This window comes from Ilyonectria robusta (genome assembly GCF_021365365.1).
Source record: "Ilyonectria robusta strain PMI_751 chromosome Unknown BGZ61scaffold_14, whole genome shotgun sequence".
In the NCBI taxonomy this organism is placed as follows: Eukaryota; Fungi; Ascomycota; class Sordariomycetes; order Hypocreales; family Nectriaceae; genus Ilyonectria; species Ilyonectria robusta.
Window position 1 is genome coordinate 1083452 of NW_025764448.1, and position 22183 is coordinate 1105634.

At 50.8% G+C, this 22183-nt stretch overlaps 7 protein-coding genes across 7 annotated transcripts; 3 read left to right on the forward strand and 4 right to left on the reverse strand.

The window, feature by feature from the left end:
- Positions 1-397: 397 nt before the first annotated feature.
- On the forward strand, positions 398-2910 carry BGZ61DRAFT_549243 (uncharacterized protein; the record flags this gene model as incomplete). The annotated part of the gene is made up of 5 exons (XM_046255424.1): positions 398-452; positions 911-1459; positions 1515-2037; positions 2085-2280; positions 2333-2910. The coding sequence occupies 5 exons, from the start codon at positions 398-400 to the stop codon at positions 2663-2665; spliced, it is 1656 nt and encodes a 551-aa protein (XP_046102543.1). The 3' UTR covers positions 2666-2910.
- On the reverse strand, positions 2623-6804 carry BGZ61DRAFT_589996 (uncharacterized protein). Its single transcript, XM_046256607.1, has 3 exons — positions 6486-6804; positions 5763-6426; positions 2623-5689 (listed from the first exon to the last, which is right to left on the reverse strand). The coding sequence occupies exons 1-3, from the start codon at positions 6769-6771 to the stop codon at positions 3118-3120; spliced, it is 3522 nt and encodes a 1173-aa protein (XP_046102544.1). The 5' UTR covers positions 6772-6804; the 3' UTR covers positions 2623-3117.
- Positions 6805-6957: 153 nt separating this feature from the next.
- Positions 6958-9009, forward strand: BGZ61DRAFT_58203 (uncharacterized protein). The gene is made up of 3 exons (XM_046256272.1): positions 6958-7463; positions 7523-8121; positions 8173-9009. Exons 1-3 carry the CDS (start codon positions 7053-7055, stop codon positions 8954-8956), a joined length of 1794 nt encoding a protein of 597 aa, XP_046102545.1. The 5' UTR covers positions 6958-7052; the 3' UTR covers positions 8957-9009.
- Positions 9010-9179: 170 nt separating this feature from the next.
- BGZ61DRAFT_480086 (uncharacterized protein) lies at positions 9180-10284 on the reverse strand (the record flags this gene model as incomplete). The annotated part of the gene is made up of 4 exons (XM_046249152.1): positions 9180-9579; positions 9635-9915; positions 9969-10040; positions 10114-10284. The coding sequence occupies 4 exons, from the start codon at positions 10282-10284 to the stop codon at positions 9180-9182; spliced, it is 924 nt and encodes a 307-aa protein (XP_046102546.1).
- Positions 10285-11269: 985 nt separating this feature from the next.
- On the reverse strand, positions 11270-13077 carry BGZ61DRAFT_423935 (purine nucleoside permease). Its single transcript, XM_046243581.1, has 3 exons — positions 12586-13077; positions 11718-12498; positions 11270-11663 (listed from the first exon to the last, which is right to left on the reverse strand). The coding sequence occupies exons 1-3, from the start codon at positions 12715-12717 to the stop codon at positions 11416-11418; spliced, it is 1161 nt and encodes a 386-aa protein (XP_046102547.1). The 5' UTR covers positions 12718-13077; the 3' UTR covers positions 11270-11415.
- Positions 13078-15362: 2285 nt separating this feature from the next.
- Positions 15363-18047, forward strand: BGZ61DRAFT_589999 (uncharacterized protein). Its single transcript, XM_046256608.1, has 5 exons — positions 15363-15971; positions 16030-16269; positions 16321-16470; positions 16526-16621; positions 16670-18047. Exons 1-5 carry the CDS (start codon positions 15505-15507, stop codon positions 17838-17840), a joined length of 2124 nt encoding a protein of 707 aa, XP_046102548.1. The 5' UTR covers positions 15363-15504; the 3' UTR covers positions 17841-18047.
- Positions 18048-18234: 187 nt separating this feature from the next.
- On the reverse strand, positions 18235-19194 carry BGZ61DRAFT_304497 (beta-lactamase-like protein; the record flags this gene model as incomplete). Its single annotated transcript, XM_046238720.1, has 1 exon — positions 18235-19194. A coding segment is annotated over one exon (960 nt), but the record flags the coding sequence as incomplete, so codon positions are not given.
- Between the last annotated feature and the right edge of the window lie 2989 nt (positions 19195-22183).

Below are 22183 nucleotides of genomic sequence, written 5' to 3' on the forward strand. Positions count from 1 at the left end.
TACCACGCCCGGTGCCTGTTTTATTTGGGGTTTGATCATTGACCCGGCCTGGTTTGCCTTGTGCGGGACATGAAGGGAGAAACGAAACGGGAGAGGCCCGAGTACGACGTGACGAGTGATGGCGACCAATGTGGGAAAAGGTTACGGCATAGGAGAGTGATGTAGAGATCTGCGGCAATAGTACATGTGAGGATAGGTTGGCGGAGGGACATGGAGGTAAAATGTACGACAACAAGGTTTGAACTGCTATGGAAGAATTTACCTGGGCACTTTGGGTGTGTTGATACTACTCTCAGCTAATTAGGTCGCAAATATGAACGTTATAGATTTCTTTGGCTTGAAATGGCGACTCGCCAGTTTAAAAAGGTTTTTGCCGAGCTTGTCAGCTTGCAGCAGCATGGGACAGGAACCAGGGGTATTTCATCACCCCTCGGTAAATCCGCACGCAAACGGTAAGGAGGAACAGCTCTCAACACGAATTGCTGTCTCCATTGGGATTAGTGTGCGGCGATCACCTTAAGCTCTCTGCATCTTGACTACTGTAGATCTGGGGAAACATCCATCTTGGATTGCGGGGTAAGCGAATTGACCGAGCCTCGGTATTAAGTCAATACGTCGATAGTATTGGACCGAAAGGACGAATTGTAGGTGAGAGAAGCGTCGTACAATTGGGCAATCTTTGTTGGCGTTCAAAAGTGCGACCCTGAGATCAATTTCGGTTCTTCCAGCTCACAGAGAGTGCCTGACGTCAACACTATCAGTCCCAGTGTTACCACAGTCGACAACATCAGCTACGAAGATGATATTCAATCAGGAAAACGTGGTCCCAGTCCCTAATTTGGACCTCCTCACCTTCCTATTCGGTACCCGCCATTCTACTCGCATTTTTAATTATTCTAACCATCCCCAGACTCGGAACACTGCCGCGCCAAAGAAGATACTCCACTCCACGCCGAAGCTCGAGACCCCGAGCGATGCATCACGAAATCCCAAGCCCGAGTCCTGACGAAGAATTTTGCATACTTTCTCCGAAACTCATATGGCATTGGTGCTACCGGCCCAGACAAAGATGTCGTGGTGACGGTGTCGACTGGCCAGTCTGCACTCGCGTGCTTGTTCTTCGGCGTCATTGCCGCCGATGGCATTTACTCTGCTGCCTCCCCCGCGAGCACAGTAAAGGACCTGGCGAGACAGATACGCGATGGACCCGGAAATTTGGTTGTCTGCAGTCGGGATTTAAAACAATTGGCCGTTGATTCAGCGAAGAGCGCCGGGTTGTCCGAGCGGAATGTTCTGGTGTTGGACAGCCACCCAGAGATTAAACTTGAAAGTGCTGATGGGACATTGGTTTGCGATTTAAAACACAGCCTTGACTGGAGAAAAATTACGGATCCTAGAGAGCTGGAGAAGAGCAAAATTTGCATCCTGTACTCATCTGGCACGACTGGTCTTCCCAAGGGTGGGCTGCCTACTCCCTTGAAGGCACCAATCATCTTCCAGCTGACAATCTCTAGGCATGCTCATTTCTCACACCAACATAGTCGCCGAAGCCACGATGCCGGCTGCAGTAAGTCGCCCCATATTTGACGAAGAAGCCCGCAAAGGAAATCCCTACCACCATCGAACCCTCGGGCATCTTCCAACTGCCCACATCGCCGGTGTTCAAGGGTATTTCATCAACCCCTTCTATGAAGGCGGTATCGTCTACTGGATGCCAACTTTCAAGTTTGACGACTTTCTCCGCTACTGTGGCGAGCTGCGTATAACGGGATTCTTCACTGTCCCGCCAATTTACATGGCTATTGCAAAGCATCCTGCTGTGAAAGATCAGTTCCGTCATATGAGGAGTGCGGTCAGTGGTGCGGCTCCTTTGACGGGGGAGCTGCAGCAGGCAGCAACGGAAAAGATGAAAATGAGTGCTTCAGTGGTACAAACATGGGGATTGAGTGAGACAACGGGGGCTGCCACGATTGTTCCCCCAGGGACGCCAGTAACAATGGGCAGTCTAGGGTCTCTTCTGCCAAATATGCTTATGAGGTAAGCTGTCTCGCTCAACTGGTGTCGTAATTGCTAAGGGTGATTAGGCTGGTAGACGACGACGAGAAAGATGTCCAACCGGGTGAGCCTGGCGAGGCATTCATCAAAGGACCTATCGTCACGCAAGGCTACCATAACAACCCCGAAGCGAACAAAAGTTCATTCACATCAGATGGCTGGCTTCGTACTGGAGATATCCTGGAAATGAGGGGAACCGAACTCTTCGTCGTCGACAGGAAGAAGGTATTTCGAGTTCCAACGAGACGTAACCCGCTACAGTCATTGACCTTGCCAGGAATTAATTAAATACAAAGGGCTGCAAGTCGCTCCCGCCGAGCTCGAAGGCCTCATCGCATCTCACCCGGCGGTTGTCGACGCAGCTGTCATCGGCATCGCTCAGAATGGCACAGAGGTTCCCCGAGCATACGTTGTCCTCGCCCCGCTAGCCAAAGGAAAGATATCGGAGGATGATTTGGTCGAGTTTGTGCGGTCGAAGGTATCAGACCATAAACGGCTGAGGGGCGGCGTTCGCTTCATTGAGGCCGTGCCACGGAGCCCGTCGGGGAAGATTTTGAGGAAGGAGGTGAGGGAAATGAGGAAGATTGAAGAGAGGGATTCGAAACTGTAATACAAAGGATGGAAGGGTTTTGAATGAGATGCTTTGCATCTTTCTCTGGCTTACTTATGACGATATAGTTCTCTTCAATTATTCCACCCTCGTCTAAGTGGCAAAACTACGCGCGCACTTCGAATCTGTCTCGCCAACTGATATAATCCATCTAAAATAAATACCCAAGAGACGGCATCCATCCATTACCCAACTGTCAACCGGTTTATCCTCTTCACCTTGAGAGGATTTACGACTCTAGACTTGTTTAGTCGACGAGAGTTTTTGGCCTCGCTGTTCAGCTGCTCCTCTCACTCAAGTACAAGGTTCCTTCTCACGCCCTGGAGCTCTCGGATGCCTGTCTTCTTCCTCTATTCAATCCCTTGGCTGTATTTCTGCTACTGTTCGCCCTGTATTGAAAACACTCTCTCAATCTTGGCTGATTCTTGAGCCATCTTCATCTTGCCTTCGAATCATTCTGTTTCCTTGTTCTCACCCTCTGGCTTTCCGGGGCCGGACCTGGGAGGCGGCGTAGGAGGCCGTGGAGGAGGCGGCATCTCGAAGTGTAAAGGTCGAAGGGAATCGCTGTCTCGAGGGGGAGGCGGTGGCGGAGCAAGTGACGGGAAGCGTTGGCGATAGTCTTGATAATCGGGTGGTGGAGGTGCCGACGGACGCGAAATAGGGAGATCCGACGTGGTGACGCTGCTGGAGCGGGCGGACTCGTCACCTTGGAGGACCTTCTTTTCCTCCTGTTCGGCATTGCGCCTAGGCGTAGGGGCTCGGGGTACAGCAGGTCGGCTGTCAATCACAGCGTTAGCCTCAGCAATGCGAGCCCGGAATCGCTTCTCCCTTTGACGTTGCTCCTCTCGGTACTCTAGACGACGACTAATCTCATCGTCGTTTCTTGCGCGTCGAGAGGCTATTCCTCGATCGTTGTCGTCTCCGTCGGGCCAATTCCTGGGCATCCCGGAGTTTGAACTGAGAGTAGTTGGCGGAGGGGGCGGAGGTCGGATTTTGTCAAACCCACGAGTTGTGGGTGGCGGCCCGTCAACTATCACGACGCGCTCGCGGCGGCTACGTTCACTGCGCGTTATGTCCAAAACCCTCTGGCCGTTAATATAGACTGCGGGTCGCTTCTTCTTCGTTCTTGAGAAATTGCCCTGAGGGTGGTCTGACTCGTCGGCGTCGTCGCCGGAGAGTTGATCTGGGAGATCGGAAAGTTTGTATGTAGTTTGACTGGAGGCTTCGTCAGGAGCGGGTGTCTGATCTTGTGGATCTTGTGATTTATCTTGGCTCCGGACTGGGCGTCCTGGACCCCACGGATCAACATCGCCGGGTCTACGTTCAAAGCGTTCCACCAGTCGCTCGCGGTCGGTGGCCTCTGTAGGCTCCTTCCTCTCGCCCCGGGTCTCTTCATCGTGGGTACGGCGCAGACGCTCTGTTGGGCGCACAAGCACGGGGATATAATCGTCGATGGGAACCTCTTCCGGTCGCTTGGAAGCGGAGGCGCGTGAGCGACCAATATTGGCTCGTGGAGGTTCAGGCATGATAACCGTATTCTCCCGCCGCTGGTTGTCGACCTCATCCTCCTTGGGCTCCTCCCAGCGATATGTGCCGTCGTCATAGAGTACACGGCGCCGTCGGCCCTCAGGGTTAACAGTGTCTTGTTTACTGGGTTCAAAGCGCTTTGCCAGCCGCTGGCGGGCAGCCTCTGTGAGCACCTTCTCAGGAGTGCGGCGCGGCGTGCTCTCCCTCTGTGCTTCCTTGCTATTGACACGGCGCCCTGTCTCGTCTCTCATGGGTATACCTGGCCAATCAAAATTATACGCGTTTCTGGCATTGGGACGAGATGGAGCGGGCATGCCGGTCATACGCTCGCGTAATCGCTGACGTTGGGCCTCCTCGTCGCGGTCCTTCTTAGCCTTGTCCTCGTCATCGAAGGCCGTCCTGGGGTAGATCCGGGGTATTTCTTTAGCTCGAGCATGAACTTCTTCCTTCTTCTTCCCTTCCTGCGTAGGGTTGAGGTCCGCTTCTAACTCTCTCCTGGAGTCGACCTCGGCCTGCCCTTTAGTCGCCCTCTCTCCCTCTCCTTCGGCAGCCTCCAGCTCGGTCTCGGACCTGACTCTCGCGTCGCCTTCTACTGGCTCTTGCGGAACTACCTCCTTCACAACCTGTTCCTGGGTTGTCTTGGTTGCCTCTGGCTTGGCCCCGATCCCGGCCAACTTGAGGGCTGCTTCGAGACGCATCCGGGTTTCTTCAGCGGCTCTCATGCCTTTCTCGTGCGTCTGCTCACGTTCCTTCTCAGCCTTGCGAAGGGTCTCAAGTCGCTCCTCGTTTTTTATTCTGTCATTTTCAACTCGCTTTCGGAAATCCTCCCCGGAAACCTCCTCGGGGGGCACCGCTGAAGTAGCTGGATCCTCCAGCCAGCGACCAGTCAGCGACCGTCGAGTCTCCGCTGTATCCTGTTCAAGCTGCAATGAGAATATATCCAGATGCGATGACTTTCCCCTTTCGATAGCTTCATCATCTTCGGACACGGAGAGGACATGTGAGTGTGAATGGCCATCTGATGCCGACTCTCGAGTCCCATTTTCCTCGGTTGCTCGCGGAAGCGCGAAGATGGCGAGTTGTTCTTGATGCACAGCCACATGTCTCTTGAATCGAGTCGTACTGACAAAGACATCTTGTGTGGGTTCCCCTGGAAGAGTTGATTTCCCTCCTGGATTGGTTCTAAGGCGGAGGGCATCCTCCCAGTCATGACAAAACGGGCAATCCTTGGCTCTGATTTTTGTCAATGCCTCTCGTCCAGCGTCCAGAAGCATTTGTAACTGGTCGTCAGAAAACGGTCCATGAGCTGTTTGGATATGTGCCCGTATCTGTTTCGGCCCTAGCGGCCCATGACCACACAAGCTGCAGGTGTATCGAGCTCGGTGCTCCTTTAATTCGTGTTCGAACCAGGTGTCACGATCTCCGAAGAATCTAGCGTCACATTCTTCGTCTCCCACAGTGCATAGGTAGGCTTTCAGATCGCGGAAGGCGTGGATTCTGAAGGCAAATCCACATTAGTTAGCCTAGGACAAGAAGAAAAAACCGACTGGGTTCAGGGCGAATTACATACCGCCAGGACCTTTCAGTCTGGAATGACTGAATGGTGAAGCATATGGGGCATTCGAAGGCTTCGTTGTTGTTGGATAGATCGGCTAAGAGGGGGAGTTTAAGATTTGATAGCGACTCGGTGGCGGTCGAAGCACTCATGAATGAAACGGCGTCGTCCTCTACTTCTTCCACCTTTTGTGGTAAAAACGTGGTTGCTTTGCTCTGAGAATGTTCAGTGCGGGCATCAATAAGCTTTCCTTCTTCTCCAAGATCATCAGCCCCCAGTCGATTTCTGTGGTCTCGGCAGTATCTGATAAACTGCCTTCGTTTCGCAATACCACCGCCGAGACGTCCTAGCAGAGAGCCCTCTCTGATTTTGGGGTGCTTCTGTCTAACATAATCCACATCGAATGAGGCGGGGAATGCTAGATCTGATGCCTGGAGTGCGCGCTTGAACCTATCACGGGGAGTTGACTTCCGAACCAGGATTCCTATTCGGAAAAGGTAACTGATGCTTTCGGAGATGACTTCGATAAGCATATGGGCCTCGTCGAATGGTTCGATGGTTGCATCTTCGTCCTCCAAGCCATCGATTTCAAGGCTCTCTTCGTCGACATCTTCAACCTCGATATCCATGTCGAAAGCCATGTCCCGGTTTGGACTGATGCCTTGAACGATGCTCATCACTGTACAATTTTGTGAGAACATGAAAATAAAACAGCATATCATAGATAGGAGAGCTTACAGTCCTCAAGTGCGGTAGCAACCTCGTCTAATTGTAGACATATTTGTTGCCGAATATCGTGTGCCGCAGAAAGGCGATGATCCAGCGACAATTTCGCCGTCGGGCTATGCATTGCGCCTAAATTCCTAGCCCATAGCGTGAATCTTTCCAGGGCGTCTATTATTTCTGCGGGCGACGGGCTTATATCATGTTTTTTCTCCTTCATGCATGATATCAGATCCAAGAAGGATCGTCTAACTTGCTGACTCTTCTTCGAGATGCTTTGCGCCTGCTCCGAGTCTGCCATGGTTGATGGGAAGGCTGCTTGCGCCAGCGTTTGTCTGATCGTGAGATTGACGGTCGCGTTTGATGTCTATCGATGCATTTTTACTGGATGAGCGAATTACCCCTCACATGGGCTCACGTGGATGAATCTCAATTGGGCAAGGGTGCGACGCGACGAGGCTGAGCTTGGGAAATGTCAGCACATCTTCTGCATCTCGAGAGGCATTATTTATTCTTCCCGTCTGAAGCCACTTCAGCAAATGAGCTTCCGCAATAAACCCTCGTCGCTGAAGTCCCTTGGCTATGTCTGGGTTTGAAGTAGCCGGACTCGTTCTCGGGGCCTTCCCGCTCGCCATCACCGCTCTCGAGAAATATCGCGAGGTGGCAACCCGGCTGGGGCTCTTCCGTCACATCCGACTGCAATACAAGAAATGCCGGGATGACTTAGAATTCCACCGACTAGTGTTTAAGCGGAATCTGAGGCACTTGTTGCTGCCCTTGGTGGTGGACGATGACAGGATTGAGGCACTCCTAGCTGATCCTGGCGGAGACAGCTGGAAGGAGCCTTTGGTTGCCGACCTTTTGGAGAAGCGTCTTCAAGACTCCTTCGAATTGTACATTGAATACATTGAAGGAATGGACTGTGTTATGAAGGAGATACACAAGGAACTTGCGTTTGACTCCCAGTCAGTCCAAACAAAAGTCAATACTCCGGTAAGGGAACCAATTCACACAAAGATGCCGACACCATCCCAAGTCTCACATCGTCGCAGAAAATCCCAACCAATGCTGCCGGCCTCAAGTCTGCTCTCGGAAGAGAAGGAAGGGCGTTCCAAATTTACAGGTTAAAATTCAGCAACGGCGAAACAAACCGCAAGCGACTCTTCGCTGAGCTCCAAAGTTACAACGACAAGCTCGAGAAACTGTTGGATTCCAGTGACAAGGACATGCTCTTGGTACAGCAAAGGACCACGGCTACGCAGTGTGCTGCTATAGATGCAGCCATTTGCAGCTTCTGGATCCAAGCCAGAGACGTCTTCAAAGCGCTGGCCTCGGCGTGGAACTGTCGATGCCAGCAACATGGAGCGAAGCTGCTTCTCCAGCACCGGACGAGCAAAAAGCCCGAATTTCAAGTTACGTTTACAAACTTCACTTCTTCGCAATGGGAGATACAGAAAACCAAGATCGCCGAGGGCAATGACATTGTATCGGCGACAATGCATCAGAGCACGACCCTTTTGGAGCACATCCCGCTCCGACCACATCCGGCGCACCGCCATCATCACAAAACTCCCCTTAAGTCTGCGCTACGAACAAAAGGCAATATAACAACTAGTACAACAACTAGTACAACCACTGTTTCGTTGTTAAAGTTGGTGAATCAAACCAAGTAGTGTATGACTTGAGATTAACTATGTGCTAGGCCTCTACCCTCGATCACCTTTACAAGTGTGGAAACCACCCTTGTTCACAGCATTAACCAGCCAATATCCAACCTCTGCACCGCCCTTGAACAGTCTGAAGGATCATGTTGCGGTTATCTTTCAGACGACAACTGCCGATACTATGTGTATACCGTGAGCCGCGAGAGTGTGCAAGTTATTCCATCCGTGACCCTTGACCAGATTCTGGACGGTCGTGTTATCTCTCAGCCCACGCGCACGCAGCGGTACAACGTCTCGCTGATTCTAGCTTCATCCTTTCTTCAGCTCCTCGAATCTCCTTGGATGACAACCCCTTTCAGAAAGACGGACATTCTTTTCCTCGGCGATCTCACCAAATCAGGCGTTTTTGTTCTAGATCAACCGCACATCAATCGAGACTTTTCAACGGGTCCCGAGGGGACGACATCGGAATCTGCAAAACGCGGAGACAATGTCACTGATTCTCTAGACCATCTGGGAATCCTTCTCTTGGAGCTCTGCTTTGGGAACGTTCTCGAGAAGCAAGCGTGCAGGAAGAGCTGGCCTGCTGGAGGGGATGCGAGGGAAAAGGCCGTGTTTGATGTCATGGCGGCCCGTAATTGGCAGTGTCAAGTAAACGAGGAGGCAGGGCCGGATTATGCCGAGGCCGTAGGGTGGTGTTTGGGAGGAAACCGGAGTTCCCAGCCTGAGAGGTGGAGGCACGACATGCTCCAGAAGGTGATTCAGCCTTTGCAGCGATGCCGTGATTACTTGGCGGGATCGTTGGCTCAAACGGCGTCGTAGGATGATGGAGTCATAACTCAAATAACAATCCGTATACCCAACTTGTGTCTTTGCTTACCATGCCGGGAGATTATCCTGTGACCTTAAGCGTGCTTGCGTTGGAAACACCGGATTATCACATTCAGAGCAGCCGTCGACTCTATGAGATAGAGCAAGAGTGTCTCCAAAAACTGAGCAATATTCTTTTCTTATTCAGCGCCTAGAGTAGTCGCTTATTCTTTTCTTAATATGCCGTCTCGCGCATCAGGGCCGGCTCAATTTTCTTGGGCTCATCTTCTGCATTAGCAATGGTCTTGTCCAGCGACCACTCCTGGCATGCTTCCCAAGCTTCTCTGAGAAGCTCTTTGCTCATGTCTCCGTTTTTGAAAGCCGACAAATATTCCTTGCGAAGCTGGGGGTCAAATGAAACTCCGTCCTTCAAGTAGATCGGGTCTTGTTTGCAGAATGGCCGCAGCTTGAAGTGAGAATTGCAATCTGTCGCCACAAATACGACGACTCCATCGGGCTCGCCGCCGGGTTTGTGGAGGACAGTTTCGCGGCATTCTCCCACTTGTGTAACGCCAGAACACCAGGAAGCCAACCAAAATCGCCCGACCCTGCCATGCGTGGTGATTCCACAAGATCTACAAAATCTTGTTAGGGCTGCCTAGATGTGTTCTTGGTAAGGACAATACTCACTTGACCATGTATGGGATGAAGGCGAAGTAACCGCATTCATATAACAGCTCATTAGGCTTTTCGTAAGCGTAACTCGATGCCGTTGTATTAGGCGTCCAGTAATTGAAGTTACTAGCCATCGAAAAGGTCCTATTGGTGATTTGGGATGTCCACTCTGGCAATTTTACTTCAACTGGTAGCCCTGGCTTGAGTCTGCAAGGATTCGGACCACAACGGGTCTGATTGAAACGCATTTCCGGGCCATACCACCACTCCACATACGACTCGCAGTACTCTTCGCACTAGATAAAGTGTCACTCATGTATCTCATCCAGAAATACATCGCTTTACTCACCTGGCGATACCAGTTCGGTGTGCAATGGCCCTTTTCATTAACGGCATGCTTCGCCTTGCAGCCGAAAAATTCCTTCCTAGTTGTTAGCAAATACATAACGCCATCTGTATTCTCACGTGTCACACAGTGAGAAGAACTCATGTACCTGATGTTCGGGAACTTTTGAAGGTGTAAAGCATGGTTCCGGTGCTGGGAATATCCTTGGGTCTTTCCAGCTCGATATCCATTTCGGGCCATTCCGGAGCGCGGGTGAGTGAGCGGATACGACAGTAATGGGCATCCAAAAGGCGATCTTGAGAATCGTCGTGAGCTCCATTTTAGCTTTTGATCCCTTTCACCGAGAATTCTCTCCAAGGGTGACGGTTCGGCCGAGGTTTGGACGCCTCTAGTCAAGTGAGGTTTTGTCTGGCGGTCTTCTGGTCAAGACGCCCTGGTTGGTGAGCTTCCCCCCACGGCCACGAAGAAAAGAAAATTGAGATCGGCTATGCTCTGTCGAAGATTTGGTCGACGCAGATGATGCGGGGAGTGGGCAGCAGAAGCATTTTGTAGTCAACCTTGAGAAGTGTCTGGGAGGGAGCGTTAGACAGCATCGAGGTGACATAAGCGGTTGGGGAAAAATCTTACCAAATTAACTCGGCAAGATAGGATATATGCGAGGAAACTTAGAGAAGGCCATACCGTTTATTCTGCTGATTCTGTTGGTGTCCATAACGGTCCCAAGGGTAGACTTTGAACATGCAGACACACGTGTCTCTCCAGCCGGCACATCGTCTTGTTTTTCGCCCGTGGATGATGCCCAATGATAGTTGAAACTTAAAACACATGTACCATGGAATTACCCTCCATTAGCTTTTCAACATTTACGGGTCGTTTTATCGTGTCGTTCGCCCCTCGCAGTACCAATGCGCCATCTGGGACAAGACCTAGACCACCAGAGCACTGGAAGGGGATTATTGGAGCCTTTCATCATGTAGTGATCAGGTGTAGGGTGTCTAACGGTTATCTGCAGTCGTATCACTGTTCGCTTTCAGGATCTAGGTCAAAACGTGCACCACAGACTTCTCGGTTGGATCGTTGCTGCACCGTGTGGTCCAAAATTTTCCTTCGAAAACTACCTTGATGGTGCGAAGTGGCTCCAGGAGGAGAATTGGAGTGTCGTGAGCCTCGGCTTCGATTCTTTGGCGACCTTGTCCTTGCTACTGGCCTGACTGCCCCCTTTTGCTATTCTCCATGACGGGCCTACAACTTCCCAATGACGGCCCGTTTATTTGTCGCTACACTAGTCTTTCGAATCGTATACTTCATCCTTTCATCTAAAATGCCAAAATCACACACAAGAGTGGGCTCATAGTTCAGGCTTTCACAGGCCCAATGAGGGGATCATCGTTGCTGTCTTGAGATGCGCTGTACTTTATTGACCCAAACGCCATCTCCGCATCTAGTTAAGTTAAGGCTCTGACACCTGTACAGGTTTAAATCCCGGCACTCCTCCAATGGTGCCAAGAATATCACCCACGTAATTAGAAGGCTCGATTCCATTCAGAAATGTGTCATCCCAACCACCAAGAATACCTTTCAGGATCTCTATTCCAGCCAAGTAAATATTGGCCACGGCAATATCAACCCCATTTAGATGGTTGCCTCGTAAATGAGCGAAAGCATCCACTTCCGGTGGCGGACGGTCGAAATTGGAACCTGGTCTCCGAGTCAGCCGTTACTATTCATGTGAGAGAGCAGCGGTTCAAGTACCTGTTCGTAGAAGGATGGCTCTATTGAAGTCGACTAGTTTGTGGGCGTGAAACCGAACTAGGACTTCGAGGATCGCATTGTCTTCCATGGCTGACATGCAGTACGTTCCCATCCCATTTGTCCAAAGACTCGTCACATCCTCAAACGCTTCACCAAGGAGATTCCCCGAGAAGAATACGTCGCTCGTCAAAGCATCACATTTTATCAGTGAGGGCGATTTCGTTGCAGCGTCATAGTCAGGACATCCGGCTTCGTATTTGGATCGATACTCTTGAGCGCCGGCAGTGTCGTTCAACGTTGCCTTGGAGGCGAAGTCGAATGCGGCGTCTCTGAGAGCCTCGTTCAACTCAAAAACTTCAGTACCATAAAACTCGGTTGGGTACTCGGTTGGACTATGGGTTCCGAAAGAGAAGTAGCCTGTCTTCCAGTCTGACGGCATCTCCCTCGGATCGATCTCATATTGTAGAGCGGGTTGGATGGCGAATCGAGCGAGGGCGACACTCCCGAGGGATCCGTGCTTTGGATTAACTCCAGCAATGCCTGCCAGTAGAAAATATGTGTTCTTTAAATCGAATTGTCTTGACAGAATGACTGCGGCGATGGTAGTTGCGGCATTTATCTCAGACATGCCCGTCGTGACTTGGCAGATGTTGCCATCGGAAGTACAATGGATATATGGATATTGAGGACTTAGACCTGGGACAGAGATGTTCTGCGCCAGTATGTCCCCCAGGCTGCTGCCAGGTAGGTGTTCATGCCATACATCAGCCTCTAGGGAGAACTAAAGACCGCGGGTGTTAGATTTGATTTTGGCCACGTCACCTGGTGAAGCGATTGTCATCATCGCACAGAGAGATCTTTTACGTACCAAGCTAACAATGAATATCTTCGGTGTCAAAAGTTCGACATTGTGCTGAGGACGTTCGGCTCGTAGAGCGAAATAAAGCCCAGCGATCAAAATTGCGCCGGAAATAAGCGACCGGATCGAGAAGGAGTCCATTGTGAGTTCCGCGAGATGAAAACTGTCCCCTTGGTCAAAGTAGTCGCCTCACGCAGTATTAAATAGTTTTTGTGCTATCTAGATCAGCCGATGTCAACGAGCCATTTTGATAAGACGATAGGGAGCGGCCGGGGCACGACATATCGCTTTAGCAAGGGTGGTGAGTAACAACGCAATAGCGTGAACCTGTGACGTGCTGTAGAAAGACGGTCTACTGCGACAATAAGTGCCTATTAGCTCCTCCAAGATAATATCTGCTAGAAAAGGGCCCGGCAGCCAGCCCAATCTAGCTACAGTCTTGTTTAAATCTTGCCCAAGAAATCTCCGAATTTTTTAGGGCGCTTTTTCCAACGCGGTGACGTTCCACTTTGTGCAAGGTTCAACTCACTTCCCAGGCGCCAAGAACCTTTCACTCCGTCTTGGCGACTTTCATTTTCCAGGAGTCCCACAGATCGGCCCGATAACGGTGCTGACTGAAATTGTCCAGAATCATCCAAGTCGCTGGATTTGCTCTCAGCCAATGCGGCAACCAAGGACCTGATCTCACCACCAGCTGCCATTCCAACCCGACGATGCACGCTGGATAGAGAGATTTTGGCCGTTCAGGACTTGGAGCCGAATTCCGAATTTCTCAGAAGCTGGTTGTGCATTTCCACCTGCCGGTGTTCTCGCAGATACATCTTCGTGAATTCTGGTTGTCTGTGATCAAGTCGCAGAATTTCGATCCGTGATTGTTGTCCAGTTCGTGCACTGAATTCCTAGAGCTAGATTTCGAGTCGTGCTTCTTAAGAATCGAAACTCGCTTGCTAGCTGGGTTGCAATCGCAGCGGGTTTTCGAAAGGGACAGCCAGACGCCGTACTGTAATCTTCCAACTATCATGAGAATAACGTATGTTACTCTGCGTCATACGATAGGTCCATAAAATATCTAAGTGATGGGTACAGAGATCACTAGATTTCAGTCGGCGACGCGCTCAGTGCAAACACACCCAAGAGACAGACGATATTATTGCCAACAGCAAGATAAGGAGGCACAAGTGAAGTGCCGCTGCATCGCAAGGTAGAGTGTGCTTGCAGACTTCAGTGAACACTCGATACAGTGCTTTAGAAGAGAGCTGCCAGTAAGAATAGAATAATGGCTACAAAAACTGCCGAGGTAGCTAAGACGAGACCAAACGTGTACTTCCAATTACAGACGAAAAAAGACATACGCAGCCAAATTTATGGACAGAGCTATTACTTTAATAACACTTTTGCTGGCGAGTAGGGCCGGCTGTTCTAAACTCTGTAGTGCTTAACAGTATCGCCCTGGGAAATCTTGCATTTGAAAGATTTATTGTTTGCATTCTTCGTATTCTCCCCAATATTAACTGTTATAATTGCATGGGTTATTGTTGATACTATTGTTGGTGTTTTTTTTTTAACTGTTGATCTTCTAGTCCCCCCTCTGGGTATATGTATACTAGAGCACCCTAACCTCTTGATAATTGCATGAGTCTAGGTAGTAGGATAGGCTTCCAGCAATAGCGTCCAGCTGTAAGAGACCGAGGGCTCGCTCGCCCCTTCGGCACGGGGCACACCGCTCCTATCCTTACAGTTTTCGCCATTAATAGGGAATTAACTTGACTAATAAATTCTACATCGCATTCTGTTTCAACAATTTAGCTTACTATTCGACTTGACTATATGTAGCTTTTTAAAGCAGCCTCATATGTATATTGTCAACCACCTGCATCTCAGTAAATCTCCACAAGTGCAGTGACAACTTAGCTAGGGGACGATAACATGGAGGTCTTGGGCATTAGGACAAAGGTGCATAGTAGCTAGCCGTACTGGCAGGGTTGCCAAGTTGCCTAGAGTGCTGATACAGGTAATAGCTCCAGTAACGATGAGGAAAATCCGGGGACAATGGCGGTGTGCAATGCCTTCAAGTGAGGGGAAGTGCTGTCGAATAGATGATGAGACGAAATGCGAGTGTAGCCCCACCTGTTTCAGAAAGGGATATTCTCTCCTGCAGTCTGCCAGCCATTTTCAAGGGCGTTGCCAATCGGAATCTATAGGCGGAATGCAGGTTCGACTCTTCCAGGAAAGCCAATGCTGACGGAGCCCGAGGTTGATGCCCGAAGCAAGCTATCACACCTATTGCGCGGCCTAGAGTGAGCACACGTCTTACAACATGATGGTCACTAACAATGGAGACGGCCTGTGGCTGGCTGAGAGCCAGCGGGAACTATTTAGCCGAGTCACTAGCGTAGCGGCTTAGATCAATAGTTGGAAGTAGTCCTAGACACGCATTGCCTGAGCGTAAGGAGTACGCAACCCCGCTCGGAAGAATCCGAGTTTGCGCTCTAGATGGTTCTAAAATATGTAATATATGTAGGGCAAGTCCGATGTGTCACTTATCAAGTCACGGGTGTGCCACTCATGACTCGACAAAGCTAGACTAACTGCATCTATTGCAGCGAAACCCCTCTAAAATTGCAGATAGATCACTCGTTAACCTTAGACATGCATTATCTGAGCGTATAGACCTGAACTCAGCCACGCCACCAGACGCTTTTGCATCGTAGACACTGCTCAATGACCGGGTGGCGTATTGTCTTGACTTCACCGCTACATCTTGAATCGGCAAGGTAAAGTTTGTAGTTGTGGGCGTTCGAATTGAAGTGCAGGAAGACGATAAATAAAAGCACCAATTCAACCCACGAGACTGTATACTGATTCAAGGCACTGCTACACTACAAACTTCCACCCAGCCAGACCTATTTGCCAGCAAGAACCTCCGTCATGTTTCTGGATATCGAATCAGATGTTCCGCTCAAGTACCAATGGGCTCGCTACCATGCCCTCACGGGTACTGTCCATGAGTATCTCCGCCATGCATCTGGCCATGAGAAAATGTCTCTTCCCATCCCAGAGGAACCAGTTGAGTCTGAGCTTCCGACAATTCCCCTCCAAGGAAAGGGTAGTGGCGCCATTGAGACTCCCAAGGGTAAAGACCCCAATGTTGTCAAGTTCGGTGTTGTCGGGGCTGGTGCAGCGGGTCTGTTTACAGGCATGATGCTGGACTACTTTAACAAGCAGCTTGAGCTTCGCAAGAATCCATTGAGGTTCGAGTATGAAATCCTCGAAGCAGCGGGTCCAGACCGGGTCGGAGGTCGCCTGTACACCCACAACTTCAGCAGACAACGAGAGACCCATGACTATTACGACGTTGGTGCCATGAGGTTTCCCGATAACCTTGTCATGGCCCGGTGAGTCCCTCCCTACGGTTCTATTGCTCTATCCCGATGCATTTATTAACAAGTCTAGGACGTTCGCCTTGTTTGGCATCCTCGACATGGAAAAGGTCGATTTCAAGTCCAAGCCCGACGCTAAGAATGGGTCTCTCATTCCCTACTACATGAACAACGGCGGGACCGAGAAAGCCAAAGAGCCGTGGTGCTACAACAACAAAACGGTATGGGGTAAAGACTACGCCGTTGTCCAGGAGCAAGGAGGGGAGTCCAAAGACCCCTTCTGCATCAATACGGGGGGTGAGATCCCCGAAGAGTATGTTCCTCTAAAATGTGCGAGATTAGCGGGTGAATTAACAAGAGATAGACTCTTTGCGCAGGCACCAGACGACATCATGACCAAACTCACCGAAGTCGTTCGAGAGCAACTCAAGGAGGATCTCAGGACTGGGGGTGACAAGGGCTGGGACCTTCTCATGTCGTACGACAAGTACAGTACCCGTCAGTTCTTGGCAACGTAAGTCGACCTCAACCATCTCTGAGAAGTGAGCTCTTTGTCTGACCCAATACAGTGAACACCCTGAACTCGAACACATGAAAACTCAGGGACCATTCCCGCCGCCACCATACAACTACAACACTATCGAGTGGTTGGAGACATTCAATGGGTAAGTTAAATACCAGCCGCATCGAAAACGTCTTCTAAAATGCATCAGCGGAACCAATTGGTATGATCAGGCCCACAGTGAAACCGTCCTCGAGTCGCTGGACTTTGACTTTGAACCCAATGTCAAATGGTACTGCATTCTCGGCGGTGCGCAACAACTGGCCAAGAAAATGGAGAAGAAGCTCGAAAGGAAGGTCAGATACAATTCCCGAGTGACTGCAATTCGAGTCAAGAACATCAGAGAAGTCGAAATCGTGGTTCCAAACGGCACTCCCGAACCCGATGTGACCACCTACGATGCCGTCATATCCACCACCACGCTTGGTTGCCTCCAGCACATGGATCTCCGCGACGCTGGACTCACATATCCCACCAGGCAGGCCATTCGTTCCTTAGGATACGGCACGGCCGCCAAGATCGCCATCAAGTTCAAGCGGGCGTGGTGGATCCACGATCTCAAGGGCCACAACATCAAGCACGGCGGCCTGGGCCATTCTGACCTCTCAGTCCGCACGTGCGTGTACCCTTCGTACAATATCTACGACAAGGAGGGCTCCACGGCAGTCTTGCTGTGCTCTTACACCTGGCAGCAGGACTCCTCGCGTCTGGCGTCACTGTTCTCCGATAAGCCTTCGGAGGATGCGCAGTTGAAGGAGCTCCTCATTCGTGACCTTGCGAGACTGCACAAGAATGATGATGTTACTGAGGACAAGGTTGCCGACCTCATTCGCAGGAATTGGGTCGAGCACCATGCTCACGACTGGTCCGAGGATTGCAACACGGCGGGAGCATTCGCCTTCTTCCGGCCTCAACAGTTCCAGTCCATGTGGAGCAGGATCATCCAGACGTGTGGCGATGTCATCATTGCCGGCGAAGCTGCTAGTCCTCACCACGCGTGGGTCGTGGGCGCACTTGAGAGCGTCATTCACGGCTTCTTTACGTGGCTTGGAGCCAACATGTACTCCAACCCGAATTTTGAAATTGTACGCGACATCATCCTGACCAAGGACGATTCCAATCCCTTTGTGGGACTGCCACCTTACATGAGCGAGAAGATCTCCGAGTGGTCATCAGCTTGCAGCATGCTGCACCGCGCCGAAGTGCTGGGGGCGCGGGGAGTCAAGCCAGTCGCGAAGGAGGCGACAGAGATGGTCACTAGTGCCCAAGCCGTGTACGACTTCTTGGATATGGGGTCGCTGGATGTGAAGATGTCAGGGTAGAGGCTGAATTTGAGATGACACCTTCGACTTAGTTAGGGGTATACAATGAACTCTGATGTGCCCGCCGTGCCAAGCAAATATTTCAAGATTTGTGGTGACAAAAATGGCGCTTGAGATTTTGCTCACTGTAGGCCAATAATGTTGTCGCGTCAGCGCGATACGTCGCACACTATACACCGTCTGTGAGGATGAAGCAACCAATCTACGGAGCTTTGTATCTGCGGCTGTTGTGCTAGTTGCCATGAGACCAGTTGGTTGACTTTACAAGACCAGAGAATGACGTATAGTAATTCATAACAACAACCACGAGTAGGGTGTGGAGACTGATGATCGGACAAAGTGTCTATTCACTTTCCTCTTTTTTGCAAGGACGGCTCCGGTTCTATATGTCTCCTCCATCCTCCCAGACAACAATATTACATGGAGGATTATCCATCTCTCTAAAGAAGCGATTGACTTCCTCACCATTATATCTAAGGCTAAAGTGCGTAATGACAAACGTTGTGGAGGGCCATTTGCGAACTACCCTCTCCAAATCACTCCATATGGTATGCTTTGTCCGGTCGGCCTGCGCCCTGTGCTCCTCGTATAGAAAACTGCACTCGGTGATGACCACTGGAATGCCGTTCCGCAGCCATTCCGGCTCGGCAGCCAGGGTTGCGGCCGTGGTATCTCCCAGAAAGGCAAATATGGGGGTGGATTGCTCGTTGGTGATTTCTATGCCTGATTGACGGAGGGCTTTGATTTCTGGTCCTTTGAGAGATCGATACTCTGGCTTCAATCGATTGGAAGTAATGCTGAAAACATAACCAACACATGGAACTGTGTGGTCGCAGTCAAACACAGTGGCTGTCATGTTCTTGATGCGTCTTAGGGGGACAACATCACCGTGACGAACGCCATGAGTGATGTGCGTATTGAGCCACCCATTTTTCTGGGGCATGTTGATATCAACGCTGCTTTCCGCCTCGGAGCCGGATTGGGGAGCATCTTCAAGCTGTACCAATCCTCCAAGATTAAGCATGGTATTGGCGAGAATGAAATTATCAAAGACGCTGGCCATATCGGCAGGGCAGAAAATATCTGGCGGGTCCTCGCGCTTGACAAATGCGGGCGACAGGAGAGTGTGGTCGCTGTGTCCGTGGGTGAGGAAGATATGTTTGGGCCGCATCTTGTTGACACAGAGGCCGGCGTCAAGGAGGAGATTGAGCTGGGGGATTATGAAGGACGTATGCCATGCTGCACGAGATTTGCCCGTCAGGACATAGTTGCTATATGGCTTCGGGAATCGCCACTCAAGAACATCGGACCGGGAGGATTGAGGAAGCGGGACTGCGAAGGCTGGTTTGGACATGGCCGGGCGCAGAATGGGTGTAGATGCGCGTGGATTAAGGATAGGTTGGAGTAGGTTCGATCGAACGCTGATATGTTTTCTTCTTGGTCGCATCTGTGTTTAAGAGGTAGAAAACTTGAGCATATATAATTAATAGGCGAAGAAATGTTGAAGTCGAGATAACACTAGCAATTTTGACTAAGTTCGGCGTGTCGACCTTGCGGTATGACTCATGAAGGCTAACTGCGCCCACAGCACGGCCACATTTTGCTGCTGCGGCATAGTTAACCTCCCAACCCATCACCCGCAATAGGTGATGACGATGTGTTAGTGAAAAAGACAAATCGTTGGATCGTCTGCCAGTAATAATTTCTTAGAGGATTGATGATGCAAATAGGCCATGGCGACAGAATGTCGCGGGTGCCTGGGAGATCTACCAAGAGCACGCTCCTGGTCTTAGCTGGAGGGTTCATCGTGCTTCCTTCTACCTCTGAATAATTTTTCGTCTCGGTCGCCCGTAGAGTGATGCGGCTATGCACTAGGAAATAGTAAAAGCAGCCACTCGTGCGCGCCTACGTCAGAGACCACCATCGGAACCTCCGCTCGCAAAGCTCACTCGGCTCCTCTAGGTCGAGCGATTGGCCGGATTGAAGGAGCAGAATACAAATTCTCATCCAAATCCCACCAGCCAGTGGTTCTGCCGGCGATATATACTGCGAGAGGACCTGAGGTCTCAGCAAAATCCCTCCAAGAGCAATGCAAGTAGTAAAGGCGTATGCATAATGAAAGCGGGTTGCCTCAGCTTGAGGAGCGCGGAAAGGGTTGATTCCGGGCACGACTCCCGTAGTCTTCAAATTGAGTGTGTTTGTAACGCATAAACTTGGAGAAGACGGGAATAAGAGTTGCGAATGCAGCCCAAATCATCACAGGTCGGATGGCAATGGCAGCAGTAAAACCAACAACGCGAAGATTCAACACAACCTAGGCAATAGTCAAGCCGGCGAAATCATATATCACCACTGCACTTGTCAGCACCACACCGAGGCGTGCGGATGCAAGGCCACCAATCTCAAGTCTGAGAAAGGTTGTTCCTAGCTGGTCAAGCGAAGAGCGAGTCCGGCAGCGCAACTTGCAACGGGGTAGAGTCCGCCATTGATTGTAGAACGAATGAAAAGCCCATAGACGCTGAGATTCCGGTGATGGCGACGCTCATGGAGAGAGTCAAATTGGCTTTTGGGGTTTTGAACGAGGTTGCCAAATCACCTGTCTGACAAGTGAGAAGCCGTCAAAATCAAGTAAAGCCGCGCGAAACATGCCGTAAAAACGACAAGTACTTGTTCGCATCCTCAACCTCTCTGACAAGCAACCTCCCGTCAGGGTCCCCCAAGCGATGCTGATGACAAATTAGTCGATGAGACAGCAGAGCGCAATCTCATCAAGGCCATTGTGGACCAAGTCTAGCAACAAGAGAAAGTCGAGAAAATAGTAATCATGGTGGCGGGAGAGAGCGAAGATTCGATTATGCGGACTTAATCTAATAAGTCTCTCGCTATTCAAGTGGCATTTCAAAACAAGCCGGTTCTTCCAACCTTGGTGGATTTTTAGCGTAAGTTAGAGCCATAAGCCTCTCGGCACATGCCGGTAAGGCCGTCCTCCGTGCCAAGTGTGATTATCTCAAGCGACTTCACTAGTGTCGGCCGCCATTAATAAATTCGATGCTGAAATAGCGCCGGTCGTCTGGCGTCTAGAACTTGATCTGATTGCCGCTAAGGTTCCAAGTGGATTTCGCAAGTGCGGATGGTGCCACTGTCTCGGAATAGCCTACAAAGGGCCGAACACCAAACTGACAAGTCAGAAGGCGCATCAAGGTTGACCATGGAAGGGGGTGAACGGGGGGGCATCCGTTAGGGCCGACTAGAAGACCGAGTCAGAAGGCATCAGCGCTACCAGTGGAAGAGCGCGGAATGGAAGACATTCATCACGGCAACCACCACACTAAAAAAAGTCAGAGGGCACATCAAGGCTAACAGTGGAAGAGGGTTGGGCGGGGAGACATTCCTGCGCCGCCAGTGACCACAAGCGCAGAGCGGGACAGTAGCTCAGGTGAAGTGATCCACAGACGAATGGCAATTGCTATCGTCGTGAGCTAAAAGCCGGGGGGCCAAGATGGGAAATCGGGGAAAATTACGATGATCATCCCTAGTGGAATGGCGCTATTAGCGGAACCTAGAGGCGGCACAGATTCCTCAGCTCCGACCTGGGACGGGACACTAGCAAGGCGCGAATAGAACGCTAAGAGGGAATCAGAAACGCGCCGTGTTGAAACGCTCTAATGGCTTCCTTGGGATGTGCTGATGGGTGCATCCATCTCCACCAAGGCTCAAGACTGAGTGCTCCACAACTGAGTAGTCACTTAACTTAGTCATTTAGCCAGCCGAGAAGAGAAATTCCTGTGACTTCTACTGGATGCGCGTCGTCGGGAGTTTGTGCAGTTCTGGACTCGGTGGAATCGGTGTTTCGAAGGAAAGGGACTAGTCGTCGGACCTTGTTCTCTCGCCTTGTTCTCTCGTAGCTTTTTACCGGTAGCTCAGCGATGTCCCAGGTGCCAAGGTTCACCATTCCCAATATATCGTCCCGAGGGGAGCTGCATTCCAAATGGGAACAAAACACTCCGCGATAACTCTTGGCAGTACCAGCAACCCGTCTGTCTGGTTTGTCCGGACAAAGTGCTGACTGCAAACCTCCGAACCCCATGCATCTCGGGCACGAACACGAACGGTGGGCTATCCACAATGTCACCTTCAGTTGGTTTTCATCCGAACTTTCCAATATACGCGGAGTTTGGTTGCCCTCGCGTGGCATGTGGACATGACGAACATGATGGCGGAAGATAATCCTCCTATCACACTGGACCTTGGGTAGGAGTGGCGTAGCTACGTACGACATCATGTCGGACTCCGTCCAGAACCGAGCAGAGGGTAAGCAACTCGGGCGATGAGCCGCGGGCGAG